Genomic DNA, 22,898 nt, shown 5'->3' on the forward strand with positions numbered 1-22,898 from the left:
TTCTCTTGTTCCTGTCTGCTTTCAGAGGTGCACAGAGGTCTCCCAGCTTGAAGATACAAACACTGGGGGCATCCCTGAAGGAGGACAAGGCTCACCCAAAGGCAGCTGCTGACAATGATGTCTGCTGAACACTAGTGCAAAGCTAGGCAGGTTTGGCACTGTTCAGGGTTTCTCCTTTGGAAGAAGTTGGGATTACATGTGATTTTGTTCCTGGCACCTGAATAACACAGCAGGGAATAAGTGAGGAATGTGCAGGAGCTGAGCCATGTTTTTAAACCATCCTCTGCCCACGTGGCAAGGCTGAAACACATCCAAGCCATGGCCAGCATTAAAAGGTGTTGCTGTTTGGGGACATGGAGGAAGGGGACCCTTCTTTCCTGTTTTTGGTATTTCATCTGTCAGATGCAGGTGGCTTCTTTCTTTTTAACTGGCTGAAATTAGAGTCTCTGAGCTATGGAGCTGGCTTCCCATCAGGACACTGTGCTCTGCACTGATTGCTCATTTAATATGCAATGATTTCAGATGTCATTTTCTGTTAGTGGCTGATGGAAGGGGACTCAGTGTGGCACAGTGAATATTAAGCAGAGGGCTGTTTTCCAAGGAGATGGGTCTGTAGCCATGTTGCTCTCACTCTGAGGAGGTTGGGCACTAGCCTTGGCCTTGCTCCATTTTAGAGCTCAGCACAAAACAGTGGTTATGTCAACAGAATTCTCACATTTCCCCACTTCTGGTGTGGAGTCCATGTCCCCATGTGCTGCCTCTCTGCTCTGCCTGGGGGAAAAGCCCTTCCCACCTCCCTCTCTGCATGACAGGCCATGCTGAAATAGCTTGTGAAGGCTGCTGCTTCCATGCTGGGAGGTAGAGGAGCTGCAGCAACCCATTATGAGGACAGGTATTATGGCTACTGTTTGCTTTTATTGTGTAAATAAAACTTTTGTGCCTTTCCAAGGGTGAAGGGTAAATAATAAGAAGTGCCATCCCCTGAGAGGAAGGAATTGTGTAACCTTGGCTCAGTCCAGCCACCACCAGTTACCAGAGGAGAGTTGAGCACAGCAGTAATTACCTTGCAGGGCAGACAAGGGCTGGAACAGGAGGTGGTTACCTGCCTGCTCCCTTCATCCAAGGCAGGAGGGGGGAATTTGGCCACAGTTATCACAGTCTCCCTTGTGTGGGGTGCTGGCACTTGGACACTGTGCTGACAGAGGCTGTCAGGGACACAGCCCTGTGGCAGGTGGGGCAGCTGCCACCTGGAAGTGGTCCTTGAGATTGCTGTCACAGGTCTCCCAGTGCCACAGCACCACCCAACACCAGCTAAGGAATGCTGCTGCAGTGCTGCTGAGCAGCAGGAGGAAAAGGCAAGGGCAGCACTTCATGGAATAGCTGCAAGCATGGCAGCGGGAGCTGTGTGGGTTACAGAAATGTGAGATGCTGCGTCTCCTGTGCTGGAGGAGAGAAGTGAGATGGGAAATCCAGTCCTTCTTGCTGATAATTTCTTCTGATCTGTTCACTGTGCTAAAGATCTGTATGCACACTGGAGCTGCTTTTAAATCAGCATGCTTAATACTTACATCATTTCATGCTCCTTGTCTGCAGTTCTCTCTGCTCCCAGGTCAGAGAAGAGACCTTGACTGCCTGCTTTTCTGTCTTTTAAGGTTTGGAATTCAGCCTTACTCCAGGCTGTCTGTACAAACAGCACCAAATTGTGGTCTCGTGGCTTTGTGCAAGTGAAGTGTGACTCTGGGCACTGCCAGGGTGTGGTTTTTACCCCTGCTAGGCCATTTGCAGGGAACACAAGATAGCTGACCTGTAGAGGTGAGAGTGCCATGCCTTCTACAGGGTGTGGGGAGCCTCACTCCAGCTCTTCAGCCTCTGTGCCAGTGAGGCAGGGCAGGAATTGGTGCCTGGGGCCCCAAGCAGTCCAGCCAGCGTGTCCTTGGCAGCTTGGGGTGCCTTAGGGGAGCAGGGAGCTGGGGGCTGCTCTGACATGGGGAGGGTGCTGACTCTCTTCTGGGTCTTCAGAGCAGGGAGCAGACCATGGCTCTGTGCTGCAGGTGTCAGAAGGCCAGGGGAGTTGAGAGGAGGAGGATGACAATGCAGGTACTTTGTTCTCTGGGGCAAAGGGATGGGTCGTGGCTTTAAGGACCTGGACGAGGTAATTGAGCTGGAAATGCAAGCAGGCTCCAGTGAGAGGCTGTCATCTCTAAGTTGTCCTGGCACCCCAGGGTGCCTCACTTTCTCCCCCATGCCATGTGGGTGCTGGTGGCCCAGGGAATGCCTGCCCTGCAGCAGGGAGGGGGGCAGAGCACAGGGGCACGGGTGCTGCTGCCCTGGTGAAAGTAAAGCTGGAGTTGTGAGCCTGCTGTTGTTCCCCTCTCCTTGTGTCTCTTGGCTGTGCTGGTGCCTGGGGGAACATTTATGGAGGAGGACAGAGCAAAAGAAAATACTTGATCCATTATCAAAGGACTCTCATGGAGACGTAGGAGTCTCTGTGTCCGCAGCACAGCAGCGCTTCTGAATTGCACATATTACAGGAACAGCCCCGGCACTCCAGATGCTCATCCAGCATGATCTTGCCTGGAGGACAAATGCTATTCCTCGGGAGGCGCTGTCCGCAGCATCCTCACGCCACATGCAGGATTTCACAGTGCCTGCATGTCAAGGGCTGATGCTGCTGGCAGCCTCATCCCGGCTCCCGACAGCGCTGGGAGCCGGCACTGGAGCTTGGCTCCCCTCTACGTGTGGCCAGACACTATTTTCAGCTGCTTGCTGTGGCCAGGATGGGAGCTGGTCGTGCCCTTTGTGGAGATGATGGCAGCACGGGCATCCCTCTCTCTCCATGCTGCGGCTGAGGCAGTGTGTGTGGAATCGGTAATGATCCCGGGTAGGAGGCTGCCTTGCCTTGTGCGTGTGGGAAGTAGCAGGGAATCAGAGCTGCAGGGCTTGTGGTCACCTCGCACAAAATCCTTGAGAGAAGTGCTTTGAAAACCACTCGGATTCTGTAGGTGTGGTTGAACAGTCTCCTGCTGCAGGGCTCGGTGCCTCGGCTGATCCAAACCGCGTGGAGGATGCTGCCTGCGGGCACAGCTCATTAACCCCTTGTGGCCATGAGCAGCTCGGTACCTCGGCACTGCCGTGGGGATGCCCTTCCTGCTCCCAGAAGAGGGGGGCTGAGGAGGGTGGGTGCCTCAGCCCTCTGTTGTTACTTTGTTCTTTGTTTCTAGCAGGTATGGATGGGAAGAAATGCAGCGTGTGGATGTTTTTACCTCTTGTCTTCACCCTGTTTACATCAGCTGGATTGTGGATAGTGTAAGTTATCTCCTGCTGGTTACTTGGGAGGCTGCTTCTCATTAAGGAGAGTCTTTTGGGGATGCTCTGCCCTTGGGCTGCTGTGGGGCTGGGAAGGCACATGGTAGGGGCAGGGGCCAGTCTGTGCCACTTCATGGCTTGAAGTATCACATTTTTATCCCTGAGTTTCTGTGCTCCCCAGGCCAAGCTGCTGACCTTGCTTTCTTCCTGGTATATGCTACTGGGAGCTGCCTTAAAAGACGCAGCCAAAAATGTAAAAATTTCCTTTAATGACATTTTCTTTGAATGACTCAGCAGAGCTCTTGGAGAAACACTTAAGCCCTGCTTTGGGGTAGAAATTCAAAATCTGCAGCATCCAGCACCACACTGAAAATCTGCCAGCAGCTTAATGCTGACACCTCACTTTCTCCCTCATGCTTCTTACCAAAATGCTCATAAGACGTGCACTTCCCTGAGCTGGGCTCTCTCCAAGCATGCAGGCAGATGACTGCAGCCTGAATTTGGGAGTGAAAAATGTGTGATCAGCAGCTGTGCTCAGGCTGAGGAGCAGTTGTGTTGTAGGATCTGGCTTTGGCCATGGTCTGTTGATGCTGTTTTTCAGCAGCAGGGGCAGCTTAAGCCTTTTGTCTGACCTCTACTGCTTGCTGTTTTTCTCATCCCATCCCCTCTCTATTAAAACAGCTTTTGTGGATGGAGTACCATAGTAAACCTGATGAATCAAACTGACTCAGAGTAAAAATGAAAACATTCCCCTGGCTGGTTGTTTTTAAAGCAGCTCAGTTCAGTGACCCTTTTTGTCTACTCAACCATGCAAACCAGATGCAACACAAAAGAAGGCACATGGACTGAGAAATAATAAAATGCTTGGGCACAGGGAAACACAGGATCCTCCAGCAGATCCTGCCAGTGAGCTTGAAACACTTTAATGTGTTGTTTGAGTGATATTTAGAATGGAAGCTAGGATGAGGTTTTACACTACTTCCTTATTTCTTTTCCCTTTTTCTTGACAGGTACTTTATAGCAGTGGAAGATAACAAAATTCTCCCACTAAGTGTACCAGATAGGTAAGAGCTGTTTGTGGGCTTTATATTCAATCACTTGTTTCTTTGAAATAATGAAACAATTACAACAAAGTGGGAAAGAAAACCTTGAATCTTTATTCCTGTTCCTGTGTCTCTTAGGAAACCTGGTCCCAAAAGACCGCCTTATATAAGGTAAATGAATTATTTTCTTCCAAGTGCTGCTCTGGTTCATGTGTCTCTATTTATGTGTCTCTGCCATCCTGGAGTTACAATGATACACTTTATATTTTCAAGTATTGCAGGTGATGCACCTCCTGCAAGCTGTGTGTTTAGTCAAGTCATGAACATGGCAGCATTTCTAGGTAGGAACCACAACTGGAGTTTCTTTCTTTCTGTTTGTTTTAAGAGTCACTGAAACATAATTAATATCCTGTACATATTCTTTTTGAATGTGATGATGTGAAACCTTTTGAACTGTATGTTTCATTGCTGCTTCTTCCCATTGCAAAGAAAGAAATGTGACAGGGGAAATGCAACCTCCAGACTGCAAATCTGTGTCGTGGGAGGCGTGATGGTAGGTGACTGTCTCGGCCTTGGTGATCATGAAATGGTTGAGTTTAGAACTTCTGCTGTAAGGAGAAAAAAAGAATTTAGGAAATCAAAGCAGAATTGATCCTCTAAATTTCAAGAAAGCAAGCTTTAGGGAGGTACTTAGCAGAATATCTCAGGAATCTGCTTTTGTATCTCAGGAGGGCTTAGGTGTCCATGAGTGCTGGTCAGTCTTTAAGAACCACCTTTTAGAAGGACAGGAGCAGGCAACCCAGCTGTGTGGGATTGTGCTCAAAGAGTGGGGCAGAAGACCAGCTTGGCTTAAGAGGAGAAAACCTCTCTTCCAGAGACCACATAATGGCTATGCTTTGCAGGAAGATTGCAGAACTGTGGTTTGTATATGCAGGGAGAAGACAGGAAAGGCCAAAGCTCAAATTGATTTAAAACTGGCCAGAGTTGTTTCAGACAGCAAGAAGAGTATTTGTAAGTATGTCAGTGGCAAAAGGAGGCCTAAAGAAAATGTTGGACAGATACTTGTTAAAGGCTGTGACCTGACTAATAAGGATGAAGAAGAAGAGAAGGCATTCAATGCTTTTTCTGCCTCAGTCCTTAATAAAATGCAGATAGACCTTGGGTTCTCCAGTCCTCTGGGTTGAAGGACTACAAGTGTGGGACAGTGACTGTCCATTTGTGAGCACTGGAATTGTCAGGGACCAGATGTATCAGCTGAATGCCCACAAGTCCCTTGGTCCTGGATGGGATTCATCCCAGAATACTGAAGGAGGTAGTGGATGTTAGGGCAGGATCCCTCTCTATCATCTCCCAAATGTCTTGGGATTTTGGGGAGTGCCCAGCTGACTGGAAGCCAGCCAGTGTTATTCCAACTTACAAGAAGGGCATGAAGAAACACTTTGAGACCTCCTACAGACCTATTGGTCTGACCTCAATTCCTGGAAAAATTGTGGACAAGATGATATGGAGACATTTAAAGAATGATGCAATCACCAGGCACAGTCAGCATGGGCTCACAAAGGGACAGTCCTGTTTAAGAAATTCAATATCATTCCATGATAAGGCCACACACCTGGTGGATGAAGGGAAGGTGTTGGATGTAGCTTTTCTGGATTTTAATAAGACTATTGACACTGTGCCTCACAGCAGCCTTCTGGAGAAGTTGTGCACCTGTGAGATGATCAGGTTGACAGTGCACTGGGTGAAGAACTGGCTGAAGGGCAGGGCTGACAGGGTGTAGAGAAGCCCCATCTGGCTGCCATGCAGCCACCAGTGCTGTCCCTCAGGGCTCAGTTCTAGGGCCTGTTCTGTCCAATATTTTTATCAACAATCTGAATTAATGATGTGAGGGCACCATGAGCAAGTTTGCTGGTGATCCCAAACTGAGAGGTGCTGTTGACTCTCCTGAGAAACCAAGTGCCTTCCAGAGGGATCTAGATATCTGGAACATTGGGGAGTGATTAATGGGATTAAATTAAACAAGTCTAAATGCTGTATCCTGCACCTGGGACAGAGTAACACTGAGCTCAAGTATAAATGGGAAGAGAATGCAGAAAGGGAAGTGTGGATCTCTTCCTCCTCAGGTCCAGTGATAGGACATGGGAATGGTTCAAAACTACTCCAGGAGAAGTTTAGACTGAACATTAGGAAGCATTTATTTACTGAGAGAGCTGTCAAACACTGGAATAGGATCCCTAGTGAGGTGGTTGATGCCCCAAGCCTGTCACTGTTCAAGAAGCATCTAGACAATGCCCTCAATAGCATGCTTTAACTTTTGGTCAGCTCTGAATTGGTCAGGTAGCTGAATTTGATGGTTGTTGTAGGCTCCTTCCAACAGAAATAGTCTGTTCTGTTCTAATCTCTGCTTTGTGGGTAAAGTCAGTCTTTCCTCTGCTGTATTTGTGTACTTCTGAGAGCTGCTTTTAGCTTGTATCTCTGACCACCTTAGTTATGTCAAGATAAAGGAGAGGAAAACTACAGAACCATGTAGTTTTCCCTTTCCATGTGGGAATTACTGAAATTGAAAATACCTTTGTTTTGCTGGGAATGCTTTTGTCATTCCCATCAGGTTTTAGAAAAAGATCACATAATTTCAGGAGTCTGTATTGTAGATACAGAAATTAAAAAGTTCCTGTACATGAGCTTGAGTAGACAGGTGGCTGTCTGTAACAATTGCCTAGGGGTGGAAAATAAAAATCCTCTTTTTGGGGTGGAACAAAGTTCTCATTTTTAAGGATTTGGAGTGGATTGATTCACTAGAGTAATTGTGAGAGAGTAAATTCAACTGTCTTTTGCAGTTTGGGTAATTTTCACTGATAGTGCCCTTATTTTCCTAAACCATGTTTTCAGTATTATACCAGGGATAATATATTTTCAATATTGTACCAGCACTTTTGTGGAAAGTGCAGATCTAATTTGCTAAGGTGAACTATTTACAACAATATGAGCTACTTGCTATTGATTTGAGCATGAGCATAAGAAGGTGTTTGCCAGCAAGCAAATTTCCCTGTTCAACTAAATTGGTTTTTAGTGGTCTGGCTTGAATCACATCTGAGAGCCAACTGATTGCCTGGCTTTCTGTGTTGTTCCATGCACCATTCACTAGGGAGGGCAAAAATACACAATTTGAGTGTCTTCTGGGGTTATGCCATATCATATGATGCATGTTATATCATATCTATCATGTATCATATACCACAGTGCATGGGGGAATTGGAATAAATGCTATTCCATTCCTCATGGAAAATCAGTGCAACATTTTGGCTCATGTTTGTGGCAACAGAACTTGTTCCAGAAGAGGAGAAAAGGCAGTGGACATTATGGCAAGCCCATATAGAAATATGTATGTGCCATTCACATGTATTGAATACAAGTGGGTTTTGACATCTGTCCTCCAGCAGAGCTCAGCGCTCGTGAGTGGAGTGAAGCAATGCAAGTCCAGGTGCCACTAAGTGAATGCATGGTGTGCATGTGTTGGACTATGTGCTGGGAGCTTCACAGGCAAGCAGGAAGGTGTTCTTTCCCCCCAGAAAATTTGCAGACAAAGCATAATGAGAAGAGGAAGCCTGGAGCTTGCTGTAGCTGGATTACAAGAGAAATGCTTCCTGTGCCCAATCTTGTCCCTGATTAGGTAGAGAGGGCCGTGCAGAAGCACAAAGCTTGCAAGCCTGCAGGTAGAAAGAGGAGGAGGAGGGGGCTGTGAGGCCCCAGGCAGGTGTTTGCTGCAGCAGGTTCTCCCTACTGATGTCCCATGCCTTGTGTTTCCTTCCCAGCGCTTGTTGTGGCTGTCCTGCGCTTCATTCAGCTGAAGCCCAAGGTGCTCACCCCGTGGCTGAACATCAGTGGCTTGGTGGCTCTGTGCTTGGCCTCTTTTGGGATGACCCTGCTCGGCAACTTTCAGGTACTGCTCTGCAGGCTTGGACTGCTCTGTCTGCGATGTGACTGCCCTGCTTTCCTAGCGGCTCCGCTTGGGTCTTTGAGCCAGCTGTGATGTCAGCCTAGGGAAAGCAGGTGCTCCAGTCTGTGCCATTCACATTCTCTGAAAAAAATCCCTTTGCCCAGGATTTTTCTCCTGGGAAGCTGAGAGGGCTCAGAGAAAAGGAAAACAATTCTTATCTCATTTGCTTCTCCTGTGTTGTGCTCATGTGTGGAATGTGTTTGGAGATGTTTATCCACAGGTGATTTGTTTTGACTCTTTGGCCAGCTGGGGCCAAGCTGTGTTGGGACTCTAGGAAGAGTCATGAGTTTTCATTATTATCCTTTTAGCATTCAGTAAGTATCTCTTCTGTATTCTTTAGTATAGTTTAGTATAGCATTCTTTAATATAATATAGTATTATAAAGTAATACATTAGCCTTCTGAGAACATGGAGTCAGATGCATCATTCCTGCTTTCGTCGGAGCAGTCCCCAGCTAATACAATACCAGCCCTCCCTTTACCTGCTCTGCCACCTCTATCTGCCACTTGTGAGCTGAGATGAAGGGCCACAATCACTTTTCACATGTCTCCAGCAGGGTTTGCACCTGCATGCTTAGACCTGACCTGCTGAGAGCCTCAGCAGGAGCCTCCTGAATCTCTTGAGCGCTGGGAGTCGGCACAGATGGCCCTGGGTGAAAGGGTTGAGCGGGAAGTTTGCAGCCACATATGTGCAAGCAGATGCACAAATGCCCGTACAAATTTAGCAGACAGCTCAGTGTCCTTCTTTTAAAACATATGTTGCTTTAAATCCACCTCCTGCTGATCCTCAGACCTGCCAGGAGAGGGACACAGCAGAGGAGTGCCAGGACTTCTCTGGATGTGGTGGGTGTCTGGGTGAGGGCCCTCCCATTCCCCCTCTGTCCTGCAACGCTGTAGGAACCAACATCTGGCACATCTGTAGGGATGGGTGTCCCCTGAGATCACCATTATGTCTGTCAGGGCTGCAGTGAAAATCGAGGTGTTAGAGTCAGTGGGGCTTGGGTTTGACTCTGAGGTTCTGTCCCTCACTGGGGTGCATGTAATGACCCACAGTAATGGCAGGAGCTGAGAAAGGCCAGTGCAGGCTGGCTGCTTCCTAATACAGAAATGGTACTTGTCTTGGGAAGGGTGAGGAGGATCTCTTTGGATTGTGCAGTTATTGAAGGAACTTGGTGTCCTTTACAGTTGACTTCTTGTTTTTTTATTTTTGAAAGAGGTATGAGATAATTTGACTTTTATGGACTTGGTCTTCCTAACTCCACAGCACAAGCCCAAAACCCAGGGTGTTGTTTTTTTCACAAGAGCTTTCCAGCTAGGAATTATGAAGCCTTTGTAACAGCTTTGCCTACCTCTGAGAAGAGTATTTCTAGTACAGGACAGGCACTAGGAAATGGTTTTGACCTTGCCTTCCATTTTTCAGTCTTTAGAGCAAATAATTGTAATTTAACAGTAGATGCTTTGAATCTTGCCTGGCTACAAATTTTGATTATTCTGATATCTGATTCTAACTATCCATTCCATGTTAGTTACCTTGATCTTTTGCCAAACATGAAAACATGCTGTAATGAGACCTTAATCTATGCCTCTCCCTGCCTGACTGCTGAGCTGAATGTGGCATTAAATCATATTTCTGGAAAATTATACATTGGGTGTTTTAGAGGGACATTATAGCCGTGAGTCCCTTGCAGTGCTGACTATCTTGGGAAAGGCAGCTCAATCCCATTTTTGCCTGAATGATTATTTGGACCTACTCTTGAAAGAAATTCAGGGTAGAGAGGAGGGGAGATATCAGTGGAGGCACAGCAGCTGGATTGTTGTCCTGTAGATTGTGTCTTGTTTGATGGGTATTTGTTAAATCATCAAACAGGAATTAAGGCTGCAGGGAGAACTTACAGACTGGTGGTTTCTTCTCTAAAAAAGCCTCAGAGGCAGAGGGAAGATGGAAATTGTTTGGCTTAAGTCCATGCTGGACTTTTTAAATGGATTTTTAGCCTCAAGGAGTCTTTTTGCAGATTCTTGCTAGTTGTACCTGGCTGTCATTTTGCCTTGTAGTGTTGCACAGTCAGTTCCTTGTGGGACAGGGCAGCCCAAGGAACAGGGAAGCACTGGCACTCCAGAGAGGTTGGGTTCATGTTGCCTCAGACCCCAGTGGCCAAGGATTTGGTGTAACTTGCCAAACCAGGATGGGCAGAAGAGGAAATTGGAGGAACTTGCCAAACCAGGAGCATGTATTTGTGTTTTGGCTTGTGCTAGCTCAGGAGAGGGCCAGGGCTGGCAATGAAGGTGCACAATTTGCATCCATTGCAGGGAGCTGTACAAGACCCACAGTGGATTGTCCTTGCCTGCCCTAGCCATCACTTCGAGCCAAGGAAGAATTTATTTCTGAGCTCTGCATTTGTGAGTCTTGTCAGGGAGCTGTGGAGACAGTCCCCAAGCAACTGCATTTTTCAGGGTGCTCTTGGGCTTTGGGAAAAAGACCTGCTTGACTGTGACAGCTGTCAACTCACCTTGGTTATGTTGCACCTTACCTCTCTGCCAGAGGAAATGATATATCACCTCAATCCAGTTAGCTCTCAGATAGTTCCTGTTGTGTCCAGGCAATCACTGCTTTATTTGTTGCCAGCTCTCCAATGATGAGGAGATCCACAACGTGGGCACATCACTGACCTTTGGCTTTGGGACACTGGCATGCTGGATCCAGTCTGCCCTCACCCTCAAGATCAACCTGAAGAATGAGGGGCGGAAAGCTGGGATTCCACGAGTGGCTCTGTCAGCCAGCATCACCCTCTGCGTGGTGCTCTGTATCCTTTTGTCTTGCTCCCCAGGAAGCCAGGTATTGTGTCTGTTCTGCAGCAGCTCTTCTCACACCTGTCCTAGGATCTCAAAGCATTTTGGAATGCTGATCAGTCTGTCGTCATGGCACAATCCTATTTCAGTGCCACACTGTGTAGAGTGATGCTTCCAGATTTCACAGAAAGGGACAGTTTTGCAGGTGATCTAAATAGAAGGAAGTATTTCAAAGTGTGGGTTGAAAGGTGTTCCCATTGCCTGTGGTGGGTGCACTGATCTGATCCAGTTCCCACTGGGAAGCTCCTGGCAGGTAGGGGCCCCCAGCCAGGTCCCCACTTGCTGGCTCTGTCCCTGGCTAGCTGGATGCTCAAGGAAGTCACTGACTTCTCTGCACCCGAGTCTTCCCCTCTGTAAATGTTCAGCACCCTGATCTGGGATCAGGAAGCCCTGGTCTGTATAGGAGAGCTGCTGTGCTCCATGGGCATCATTGGACACCTGACATCCCTTTCATCTCTAGCATCACATTCACACTCCCTCATGATGTTTGGATGGGTTGACTTATCCAGGTGACTTTGTTCCGATTTTTTTCCCTGTTGGCTTTCAAACTGGTTGGTGTCTCTGCTCCCACTTGTTCTCCTTGACTTCCCTCTTTCAGATTTCATCCTTATGGCCCAGGGCATTCACATGCATGCTTCCAGGATCCAGTGGGGCCTAGTGATGTGCTTCCTGTGCTACTTTGGCACCTTTGCAGTGGAGTTCAGGCATTACAGATTTGAGATAATTTGTTCTGAGTACCAGGAAAACTTCCTGAGCTTTTCCGAAAGCTTGTCAGAAGCCTCCGAGTACCAGACAGATCAGGTGTAGCCTGTCCTCTGGCAGGGGGGAGGGGGGCAGGTGTGGTCTCATGGGTGAAACATGACCTCATTTACACTTTTTTTATGAGTTTCTTTCCATGTGCAATCATGATGGCATTGCCAAAGGGCTCTGAGGGTGGCTGTCTCACTAAGAGCCAAACAAACAGAGGTGTCTGCTGGAAGAGGAGTGGATCCCTCTCAATGGCAGCATGAGGGTGCACAAGCCGCTTAGTTTGTGCCACCAGTGACTCTGAGTGGCTCTGTCACCCTCCTGTTGCTCAAAACATTCAGCAGCCCCTCTGAGGCTGGTCCTGCTCAGCCCACCCTGCAGAGAAGGAGCTGAAGGAAGCAGACTTCTAACAGCAAGAGTCTTCAGGAGCCACCTGTTCCCGAGTCACCAGACTGCATCTTCCATGTGCTTCCCGGGTTGTTTTCTTTGCTGCCAGCCGGGGGAGCTCGGTAGGGGCAGCAGGAGCAGCTGTTTCTTCAGAACCCGGAATCAGACACAGAAGACCCCAGTGGACTGGCTTTCATGGCAAGCAGGCAGGTGTTTCTCCCAGCCTGGAAAGCGGCTGACGGTAAATGTGGGTTTGGAAGGAACGGTGCTGTGATCAGGAAGTGGGACTTGGCTGGTGCTGCCTTGTGGCCAGGCAGATCATCCCCAGGCCAGAGGGGTGCCACTGGGATGCCACTGGGATGCTGTGCTTGGCTTCCTGGTGGGCACTGCTGGGAGTGAGGTGCTGAACCGAGATGAGAACGTCTGTGTGCTCTGAAGACAACCCAGAAGAGGCTGCTTCTTCCATGTGCAGTGCTTCCACCACACATTGTGTATAGTATTTCAAAAGCTTTTAACATTTTTTTTTAATGTTCACTGAGGGGAAAAACATTGTGTTAGAGACACCAGGCTCATCTGCCACAAGAACAGTACCAGTGCTTCTGGGCACAGGGTTTGGTTTTGCTCCTTGTGCAAGCCAAACTTCAGACATGCTGGTTTGGGCTCTGGGCCCCTCAGTGTGGCCAGCTGTCCTGAATGGAGCCTGCTGCAGGTTTAAATGGGCTTCCAGGGTTCCAGGAGGGAGTTCTGGCATGGAGGCTGGCTGATCTGCCTGAGGGCTGGAGGTGTGAGAAGGGACCAGCAAAACCAGAAGGGCTTCTCCCTCCCTAAAGAGAGGTTTTCAAATAGGTCTGTTTTCAGATAAGAAGGAGCTCAAAACCTGATTTTGGGAAGGCTGCTGTATTGCCTGGGTAGAGGAGTGATTGAGTTGCTTCTCCCCATGGCTCCTATTTTCCCCCACAAATCAGGCTCAGCTTAGGTTTACATCTTGTCTGAGCTGCAGGAAAACAAGCAGAAATTAAAATGGTAGGAAAAGGCACTGGAAGGGGAACTCGTACTGCTCTGTGGCATTTCTGACAGAGAGGGAAAAGGCAGAAGGGCATCCAGTCTTCTGCAAAGGTCACAGGCCTCTCCTGAGAGGAGAAACAGTTGAGACAAACTGTGTTTTAAGTAGAAAGCTTTCAGCCAGCCCTTTATTTTCTGTGCACCAAAACTTGTTCTCAGGCAGCTGTTACAAATCCAGAGGATTTCTGGCCAACAGAGGGTTGTTGTGGAATGCTGAAGGCTTCCTCCTTGTGGCAGTCATGAGTGGAAAGCTTTCCCAGAAGGATGTGCTGAGAGTGGCCAAGGACACAGCAGTGTGAGGTGCCAGCTCCCTAGGGGCTCATCCAGGGAGCTCCTCCCGGGCAAGGACAGGAGGGGACAGTCTGGAGAACATGCAGGTGGGATCCTCTTGCACTGGCACACACTCAATCCATATGGAGCACAAAATAGCAATTTGTTGTAAGGGTGTTTTACTGTAAATAGTTCACTGTGTCTTTTTTCCCTTAATTAATTAATTAATTAATACTTTCAGTTTATTATTTTAACTTTTGTAATTTTATCAAAGGGGAAAAAAAAGATGATGTGGTTATTTTTTTTCTTTTGCTCCTTTTCCTATATGCAATCCAAACTGAATTTCAGGTTTTTAGTGATAATTCTGTACATTTCTTAGAGTATTTCTAACAGCACATTTCAGTAAAACTAAATGACAACCAATGTACACTAAAACATGACCACTAAATAAAGTGCTTTTATGGAGAAAGTGAGCTTTATTTTTGTCCCTACCCCAAGCATAGCTTTCTGATGGCAAAGGCAAAACAAAAGGTGAGTATTTATTTACAGTGTAATGATTAACATTATCACTTAAGGAAGCCAGGGACCATTCAGCCATGCAGATACACTTACTGTAACAGCACTAATTAGCAGGCTCTTTCTAGGAGCAGCATCACACCCACTGCACAGCCCAGAAAGGCATCTGGACTAGCTGCCCCACAGCCTGACCTGCTACTATTAAATTTTTAGAAGGGCCATGCTGGCACAATTTGGTTTCCCCCCCAAGTGCTTGTCTCTTCATTGTTCTTTACCTATCAGCCTCCCTCAAGAGGGACAGCTGTAGGTATAAATCAGAGCTCAGGAAGGCAGCAAGCACATCCTCTATTCTGGCTGGCTGTGAGGGCAAGACACCCGTGCATGAAGTGCCAGCAGCAGGGAATGGGGAAACAGGATTTCAGACTGCCTCTGATTCCAGTACTACCAGGTATAACCTACCTGTGGCTCTCACTCCTGCACTGAGCCACAACTGAAATCCTAAAATGGTCAGGGAGGTAGTACAGCTTCCTTGGCAGGACAAGGCTGCTGCCTTAAAGGACTGGGGAAAGTGACAGCAGGAACACAGTGTTCACAGGTTTCGAAATAAAATAATAACATTTGCCTTTTAGGTGCTGGGATCACTGTGCTGGGATCACTGGTGCTAAGACACTGGGCTAAATGCTGTGATGGAGCGAACACAATGAAAGCAAAGGTGTGTTTTTATTTACTACATTAGGAAAAGCTCCATGACCATCTGATCTACATTGGCACAATTTAGGTAAGGTGAAAAGGTCAGAGGATTAATTCTCATCAAATGCAGCAGGATGTCTGCCCTCAGGAGCAGCTTGTCAAAGTCTGCTCACAGCTGACCAGTGCTATGAACGTGTGACTGGGTGATCTTGGCTGGAGGAGGAGCTCTGTGGGTCAGTGCTGAGATACTTGAGAAATGCTGTCAAGCTGACTTTGGGCTTCAGACAGTGGTATCCCATAGCACAGCACCATGAGGCAGCAGTGAAGTGTGTCCAGACTTTAATTTTAAAGCTGTATTTATATATACTCGACTTTATTTTGGGTAGGCTGGCTGTGGAGCTCTAAGCAGCTTCCATATGCAAGTTGTGCTGTTTTGTACCTAGAGCTGCTGCAGACACAGCCAAGATACACATTATTCCTTGTCTAAAGAGCCTGCCTGCAGCAAGGGCTGGCTTCTGTGGCAGCCCAGTCCTACTGTACTATAGCCCACAGACGGCATTTCCCTTTGGGAATCCTACCTGTGAATGTTTTTGACTTAGCAGAAATCCTATCTGCAGGGAGAAGCTCACATATCCCCCCATGGTCCCCAGTGCTCCCTCTGGGACAAGGGGACAGGAACCTTGTTTGCAGACTGCTTCTAACAGTGACAGAGCTCACGGTGGGGCATCTCAGCACCAGCTTTCAGGGGATGAGTCTGGAGGAAGCATCCCCTTAGCTAACTGCTAGCCAGGAAAGGGGAGGAACAGCAGGGCTCATGGGTGCTGCTCCCTGCCCTGTTCCCAGCTCCAGCTGGCAGCAGGCCTGTCCTACTGCACGAGGGACCCCACACCATACTCTCCATCCATACCTGCCCGCACGAGGCCCAAGACATAAAATGTGGATTTGGTTTGAAATTCTGATTATGGACAAAATGACCTAACATTTCACAAGGACAATTAGGTGAAGCACAGTCTTTTGTGCGTGCACCGCTTTCCCTAAGTGGAGGAAGGCAAGAACAGTTCGGTGAAAGACGAGATGAGGCTGTAATAGGATTTCTCATCGTCCGTCAGTCCTGCGTTGCCCGGTCTGATCACCACAGCCACGTGAGTGTCCGCCTCCTCGGCTGCATTGGCTTCTGAAACAAACAGAGAGGGGACAGCTCTTACTGACCTCTTCACAGCAGGGTCCCTGAGGCTTGAGGGTGCTCCAAAAACTCGAGTGCTTTTAAAGGCTGAGACCGAGAAATCGGTGTTTGCACATGGCAGGGCTCTAGAGAGGAACCAGCTCCTGGCAGACCTGCTGTGGCTGGCTGTAGCTGCAGGAATGGACAGGAGCTGGCTGCCTCATCCCCTCCCCTCTGCCAGCTGATGGCTGTCCAAGGCTCCTTCCAGGCACCACACACCATCAGCTCGATTCCTGTCATGAGGCTGTGGTCAGCCTGTGGCCTGTGTGAGTCAAACAGCCCCCTCCCCCAGTCACTTCTCACAAGCTTCTTTTTGCTCCCTGAGCACAAAAGGCCACTGGAAGATGATCCAGGGAAAAGGAGCTCCCACCAGCTCTGCTGCCAAGACAGAGGAGGTAAGGACTAACTCTGGGGGCTGAGCTGGCTCAGACTGAGACCCAGTGCTATTTCTGCCAGAAAGATGTTTCCAGCTAAAGCAGGAAATTAAATTAGCTTCTCAAGCCTGGCTTTCCATGGGTCAAGTCTTGGCAACCTGAAGCAATGTTTTCCTGCTGCTGAACACAACCTGACCATAAAGTGGCACAAAGAATCAGCCACGTAGCAACACAGCAAACACCATCATTTCCCTGAGCACCGGCCAAACCACTGACCCTGTTTGTAAATGGGCCGTGCCTCAGCACTCTCTCCTGCCTGGCTGGTGCAAAGGCAGCTTTTTCTACTTGACCTATTTTCCCTCATTGCAGCACTGCACATGGACATCCCACTGCTGTGTGCAAGCCTGGGTGTGTGAAGGAGGAGGATGGCAGCAGCTAGAGGGAAGGTGCTGAAGCATTTCTGGGGTGCTTGTGAGAAGGCAGCAGCACACCTCTGAAGAGCACCTGCCTCCCCTGCACAGGTGAGGGGTAGCAGGACTGGCAGGTGTCACATACCTCGAGGGACATCTGTCAGGAAGAGGATGTTGTTGGTGGCGCACCCAATACTGGCAGCAATCCTCCTGTAGCTCTCACTTTCTACCTTGGGGCCTATTTTGGTATCAAAGTGGCCATCAAAGAGCTGAAAGAGAGAGAGAAGCACAGGCCATTGCTGAGTGCCACCTGAAGAGCAGGGATAAATCTCCCTCCCTCCGCCACAGTAACGAGGGGTTGGTGCAGCCATGCTCTCACAGTCAACTCCTTGAGCTGAATTCCCATGGATCAAACCCACTGCCCCACCTTCCTGTCACAGAATTCCTTCACAAATGTTACAGCAAGAGTGGTTGTGGCAAGGGAGTGATCTGCAGGAGGAGAAGCTGTAAGGAAGGTGGTAAGGTTATCTACCTCTAGGATATCACCTTCTGTAGAGTATCCAAACAGAAGCTTCTGGGCTTCCACGCTGCCTGAAGAGTAGATATAGACCTTCATCCCTGCTTCCCGCCACTTCCGAATGGCTGGAACAACGTCCTCAAAGATTCTGGAGCAAAACAGGGCAGCAGGTAAGGTAAAGGCAAACCCAGAGGCACTTGGGGGGACATCATTTGCCAGGCACTGTGACAATTTGTTTTGTCCCATTAGTTTGCAAGGGGACTTCATTTTCAATCTGCCCAGGGCTCCTGGAACCAGAAGGTCTCTGTCTAGCTCTGCATCACCTGATGATGGAAGAGATATTTTAGAGATCTCACTCCTTGAATGCAGCCAAGAAGGCAGTTTTCCCCACAGTTTTTGGGTCACTGTAAGACAATTTAGCCTTGTTTTTAAAAACAAAACCAACAGGATATGAGTCTCTCTTGATTTGTTTTTGGATGTTTACATTTTTCTGTCAGGTCATTTTCTTCCTTGTTCCTCATTTGGCAAAATACTTGGCGAATTTATGGGCTTGTTTTACTTACTTAGAGATCTGAAATGCACAGTTTAACCAAGCATCTCTTAAATAAGATCAGGCTTAATTTCAATTGTCCCTACTTATGCACTCCTGTGTTGTGGCTGAAACAAAGAGGAACCTGAAGACAAACAGAAGTGCAAAGGCAGGAAACACACAGGTAAAAGACAAAGCAGGAGGAAACAACTGAAAGGGTCTGACCCTGCAACTCTGGCTTGTTTATACTTGTTCCAAAATATGAGTGCAATCTGGGGATAAAAATGCAAGATGGAGAACTGTAAGAAGCTCATACTTGTAACTCTTGGTTTACCAAGAAATCTCTCAAATATTGACTTATCTGCTGAGCCCCCCACAGCTGCCGCCCAGGAGGGGGCACACAACTACTCACACAATTACTCACTCTCCTTTGACGTGCCCGGTGGCATAGGCTGCCCTCCACATGTGGCCCTGCAGCTGCTTCAGTGCCGTGGTTTTCCTGTCCAGGGACATCTGCCAGTGCACATTGTCCACCACGGCCTGGATGACGCGCTCCAGCTCCTCCTCCCCGCTGCCGCTCTCCAAAGGGATGGGCACGGCCCCGTCCAGGCTGGAGTCCTCCTGAGCCTGCACAGTGGTGTTAGAGCACGGTGCTAACAGTGCCAAGGCTGTGGGGCTGATCCCTGCACAGGCTGTTCACTAAAGAGTTGGGCTTGCTGATCCGTGTAGGTCCCCTCCAACTCAGATTATTCTGTGGTTCTGTGCAATCATCCATGATAAAAAGAGGGGAGGGAAGAGGTGGAGCAATTTCCACACCTCTAATGTAGGAAAAGTGATCTAACAGATCTAACATCAGCATCCATGCACTGCTGTACAGGATACTGCTCAAACTGATCTTCACACGAGGGGTTACAACACTGTCTGCTTTTCTCAATGGAAAATTGAGACTCCAGTTGTGTTTAGAAATACTTGCTTGGACTGTACTTTCCAAACCAAACAATTAGCATTACTGTAGCCATAAATACTCTAATGAGAACTATGCTTGCTTAAGTATTTAATTACTGTAATTAAGGCAAAGAAGCAAATGCATCTGTTGGCTTCAGCCACAAGTTTCAAATTGATACTGTGTCCCTGTACAGAGGCAGCATACACTGCTCTGTGTGGAACAAGTGCCATCCCCCTGTGCTGCTTCCCAAAAGAGGTTTGGATTCAACAAGAGAAGGGCACAGTGCAGGCAAAAAGCTGGGAAGTCTTGGCTCAACAGCTGCCCAGGGGCTGTGAAGACCAAGGTGACCTGCGGAAAGCTGCTGCCTGCCAAGCCCAACCCCAGGCTTTGGATGGGGGAGAATCCAACCTTCAAGGCAACTGGCCTCCATGGGTGGGGGCAAAGAGACAGGGACAAATGTGGGGTGACCACAAGAGTCTGAGTGACCCGAAGCCTCAGGCATGCAATGCAAATGCAGAGACAGGGAATGACTCTGTTACTTAACCTGTTTCCTCAGCAGTCCGACATCCCGCTGGCACTCCTCCTCTTCCCAGTGAGCACGCAGGTACTCCTTCACGTTGTCTTTGATGTAAGGGAACAAGGTCTCCTGGCAGAAAAAGAGGCTGCTCCTGTAAGCTGGCAGAGGTAAGGCTGACTGGCTTTTAAAGGAACCGTTCACACATGCTGCCCTGTACAGTTATTTTCCCAAATCTAAGCTTCCCCTACAGTGCTGCAGCTGGTGAAACTTCCAGCCAAGGGTGTCTGCCTCGTCACAGCCTCAGGCCAGGATCAGTGCAGGTGGACTTTTTTACACAAATGTTGACATAGCTGAAACTTTTAAAGCCTGTGATGGAAAGGTGGGTGATAACTTTTCCTGGGCTTGCCAAAAAATATGTCTCAAATGGCACATGTGACCCCACATTCCCACCAGCTGAGGAGTACAAGGCTGACAATGTATGTACTCTGAACAGACAAGTTATGCTATTGTATTCTTGATGAGGCACTTGTCCTAGCAAAGGTCATTCTGAAAACAGGTCTCAGCCTCTCCCCAAAGCTAGAGGACCTTTTAAAATGAAAAGCCTGGTCCCGTGACACTGAACTCCACAGGACAGTCTTGCAAATTAAATTAAATGGGGTTTGGGAAAAGAGCCACAGGAAAATGACAAATCTTCACAGAGATCCCAAGGGCAACCAGAAATAATTACAAATTGCTCTCATTAATGGTGTTTCACGAGTCAAAAGCCACAAGCAGCCACCGTGCATCTCCAGGTACAGAAAAAGCTTCAGGGCAGGGAAAGAAGAGCAGGGAAGTCCTTCCTTTGGGTAGAGAACTGAGCTTTTCTTAATTGGGAAAAAAGCTCAGCCTGAACTCAGCCTTCCTCAAAAAATGGTCCATAGTTTCCTGTTCCTTGTCGTATGTCATCTTTAGCTTGTTACTGAATTAAGAAAGTAGCAGTCCCAAGATTGTGATGTGAATGCAGAACTGCAGAATTTTCTATTGCTCTAATACTGTGTTTTCCATGTTATATATTTTAAAAACAATGCAGATTGCTTTAAGAATTACCACAAACTTGACTAGGGAAATCAAAAGCCTTGTAATGCCTCCAGTTAACCTCTCATTTCCTTTACTTTCAAGCTATCTTTTAAATCATGGAGGAAATTAAAGAGAATCCACTGGGAAATGCAGCTGACCTGCTGGCTTGGTTTAATCTCCTTTACAACTCAGATGTCAAAAGGACTCAATTGTCTTTCAAAAGCAGTGTTCCATACTCTTGTGCTGGCTAAGAAAAACTCCCTGACTGACTCTGAAAGATCAGTGGATTCTGTGATTTGTGAGATTTTAAAAGGGTAAAAGTCTTGGCAAGTGCATCAGTCTGTGAGCTAAGAGGGGACACCCATGTGACAGCTGGAGTAGTGGACAGCTCAGTGGGACAGATGGTTTATGGATGCCAAGAGTGATCCCAGTCAATGATGTACCAAGTTTAATAGGCCACGAGTCTGTGTGGAAGAAAGACTCCAAATACTCTCTTTTCTGGTATCTTTCCTTAATCCACCCATCAACTAACTCATTCTATTTCCTTACTTTGCAGATTCAGTAGTTCTAACCTTAGAAAAAGGATTAAATAAAATCGTTTAATAGTGAAGAACAAAGCATCGACGGAACCATCAGTGGACCTTTCAAAGGCAAATAGAGGTTAACTGAAAGATCAAATAAACTAACTTGTTTCAAGCATTTTCCAAGGATTTCCATCAAACTGAATTTTACTGGGAATCAAAACTCATTGGGCCTCCCTGCATCAGAAAGACTTCGGGTGACCCAAAGTCTCAGGTGCATGGCATGTTGTTTGCACAACTGCAAAATGACTTTGAGGTGGACAGAAACAACTTAGCTGCTCTGTTAGATGTTTAGTAAGAAACCTGAGCTGTCCAAACTGTTTGAACTGAAAGATATTGAGGGGAGGGAGGCAGCTGTAATGCCACCTAGGCCTGAAGTTTCTTCAAGAGCACTGGAAGAACATGGATGTAGGTCATGCTGTTCATCTGATAGACTGTGTCAGCAGAAGCCTCTAGAAAGCCAGGCAGGAGCCTTCACCTGCCATGGGGTTCACAAAGCACCTTTGTAAGCCACTGGCTGCAAAGATCCACCGAAAGCTGTAATGTCTCACGGGGAAATCCGGGTTAATGAACGACAGGAGAAGGGATCCATCCGCGCAAGCCTCTCCCTCCTGTTAACGAAAGCCGCCCGCAGAGGAGGGACCCCGGCTATCACAATTTGCGGTTCTCCAGGCGTCTGTGACCCACAGACTTCCCAGTCCCCTCGGTTCTGCACTTAAAGCAGCATTTCCAGCAGCCTTAAGCTCTCTCCTAGGCAAGGGAAGCCACTCGTGCATTGGCTGCCGCTCCGGTCCGGGCGGCGAGCGCTCGGTGTGTCCCCGGCGCTGCTCTCCCGCAGGGCTGGACACGCTGCCCCGGCACACCGGGGGCACTCGGCCGCACCAGCCTCCCAAAGGGAAAAGGCAGCGGATAACCCCGAGAATTATCGATTACTGCAAACTGTTAATTACCGAAATTAAGCCCAAGAAGCATCGTACTTCAGAGAGCCCGCACTTGAGGCGCTCTGCAGAGCCGGGTGCGGTGCTGCAGCTCCAGCCATCAAAGGAACAGCGTCGCTCGAGGGCTTTTCCGGGATGAGGCTGCGAGCACCTCAGCTGCCCTATTATATCCATCAGTGAAACAAACCTCTGACCTGCCCCAATCTCCGAGGCTGTGAGCACCCCAGCTGCCCTATTATATCCACCAGTGAAACAAACCCCTGCCCTGCCCGAACCTCCGAGCAGCCCAGCTGCCCTATATCCATCAGTGAAACAAACCCCTGCCCTGCCCGACCCTCCGCGGCAGTGTCCTGCTCCCCAGCCCACCGCAGGGCGGCCGGTCGCCAAGACAAGGCGTATTTTCTCGCGAGCATTATTCAGAAAAACGCGGAAAATGGGTCACGGCTTTCGTTCCCGGCGGTAGCCCGGCCTGCCTTGAGGCGAGCTCAGGGCGGGGGAGGTCACGGTGCGAAGGGCGACGCTCCGAGAGCCCCCCGCGACGCCAGGGTTGGGGGTCATGACAGGGCGGCGATGCTACCGGAGCCCCCCGCGGGGCCGGCGGCCACCGGGTCTCACCTGGACGAAGGCGATGGGGGTGGTGGTGCCCTCGATGTCCAGCAGGATGGCGCGCACCTCCGCCGGCACCGGCAGCACGCCCATGGCGGCGGCGGCACGTGGGGCGCACCGGGGACGCGCGGCGGCGGCGGGGAGCGCCGCGCCGGCTGTGCCCGCCCACGGAGGGCCCGCCCCGCCCCTCCGCGCCGCCGCCTGAACGGGGTTTCTGGGTTACGCGTTACAACCCGCCGCCGGCCGGCCCGCTCAGCCCCGGCCCCCGCCCGCCGCGGTCCCCGGTGCGGCGGTGCCCGTGCCCGCCCGGAGCCGCGGCACCGGCCTGGCCCAGCCCG

The 22,898-nt window shown here is 49.0% G+C and overlaps 2 protein-coding genes and 1 long non-coding RNA gene across 11 annotated transcripts in view; 2 read left to right on the forward strand and 1 right to left on the reverse strand.

Annotated features, from left to right (window-relative positions):
- TMEM150C (transmembrane protein 150C) overlaps window positions 1-14,127 on the forward strand; it is a 26,608-nt gene extending 12,481 nt beyond the window's left edge. For 5 of the 9 annotated variants that reach the window (XM_071431577.1, XM_071431575.1, XM_071431574.1 and 2 more), the window contains 7 exons: window positions 3,222-3,306; window positions 4,317-4,370; window positions 4,488-4,520; window positions 4,623-4,690; window positions 8,162-8,289; window positions 10,969-11,146; window positions 11,791-14,127. In XM_071431577.1, coding sequence (XP_071287678.1) covers window positions 3,222-3,306; window positions 4,317-4,370; window positions 4,488-4,520; window positions 4,623-4,690; window positions 8,162-8,289; window positions 10,969-11,146; window positions 11,791-11,999 — 755 coding nt within the window. In that variant the 3' untranslated portion in view covers window positions 12,000-14,127. Of the gene's footprint in view, window positions 1-2,082; window positions 2,869-3,097; window positions 3,117-3,221; window positions 3,307-4,316; window positions 4,371-4,487; window positions 4,521-4,622; window positions 4,691-8,161; window positions 8,290-10,968; window positions 11,147-11,790 lie in introns of those variants that run through there. The other 4 variants (XM_071431579.1, XM_071431580.1, XM_071431581.1 and 1 more) reach the window with 4 other exon arrangements.
- Window positions 14,107-22,895, reverse strand: ENOPH1 (enolase-phosphatase 1). The gene is made up of 6 exons (XM_071431572.1): window positions 22,570-22,895; window positions 19,407-19,508; window positions 18,341-18,543; window positions 17,403-17,535; window positions 17,016-17,139; window positions 14,107-16,038 (listed from the first exon to the last, which is right to left on the reverse strand). The coding sequence occupies exons 1-6, from the start codon at window positions 22,651-22,653 to the stop codon at window positions 15,899-15,901; spliced, it is 786 nt and encodes a 261-aa protein (XP_071287673.1). The 5' UTR covers window positions 22,654-22,895; the 3' UTR covers window positions 14,107-15,898.
- Window positions 19,467-21,134, forward strand: LOC139592121 (uncharacterized). Its single transcript, XR_011679903.1, has 2 exons — window positions 19,467-19,546; window positions 20,538-21,134. It is a non-coding gene; the product is annotated as an uncharacterized lncRNA (long non-coding RNA).
- Window positions 22,896-22,898: the final 3 nt, after the last annotated feature.

This window comes from Agelaius tricolor, unplaced genomic scaffold, assembly GCF_023055355.1.
Source record: "Agelaius tricolor isolate 1412-34295 unplaced genomic scaffold, bAgeTri1.0.p SCAF_8, whole genome shotgun sequence".
Taxonomy (NCBI): Eukaryota; Metazoa; Chordata; class Aves; order Passeriformes; family Icteridae; genus Agelaius; species Agelaius tricolor.

What these genes read in the sequence shown, in the direction of transcription:
- ENOPH1 (XM_071431572.1), bottom strand. Translation starts at nt 22,653, where the DNA reads ATGGGCGTGCTGCCGGTGCCGGCGGAGGTGCGCGCCATCCTGCTGGAC. An exon ending in CAGAAGGTGATATCCTAGAG is followed by an intron (nt 17,140 to 17,402) that starts GTAGATAACCTT and finishes TCTCTCTTTCAG; the next exon opens with CTCTTTGATGGCCACTTTGA. An exon ending in CCTGACAGATGTCCCTCGAG is followed by an intron (nt 16,039 to 17,015) that starts GTATGTGACACC and finishes TGTTTGTTTCAG; the next exon opens with AAGCCAATGCAGCCGAGGAG.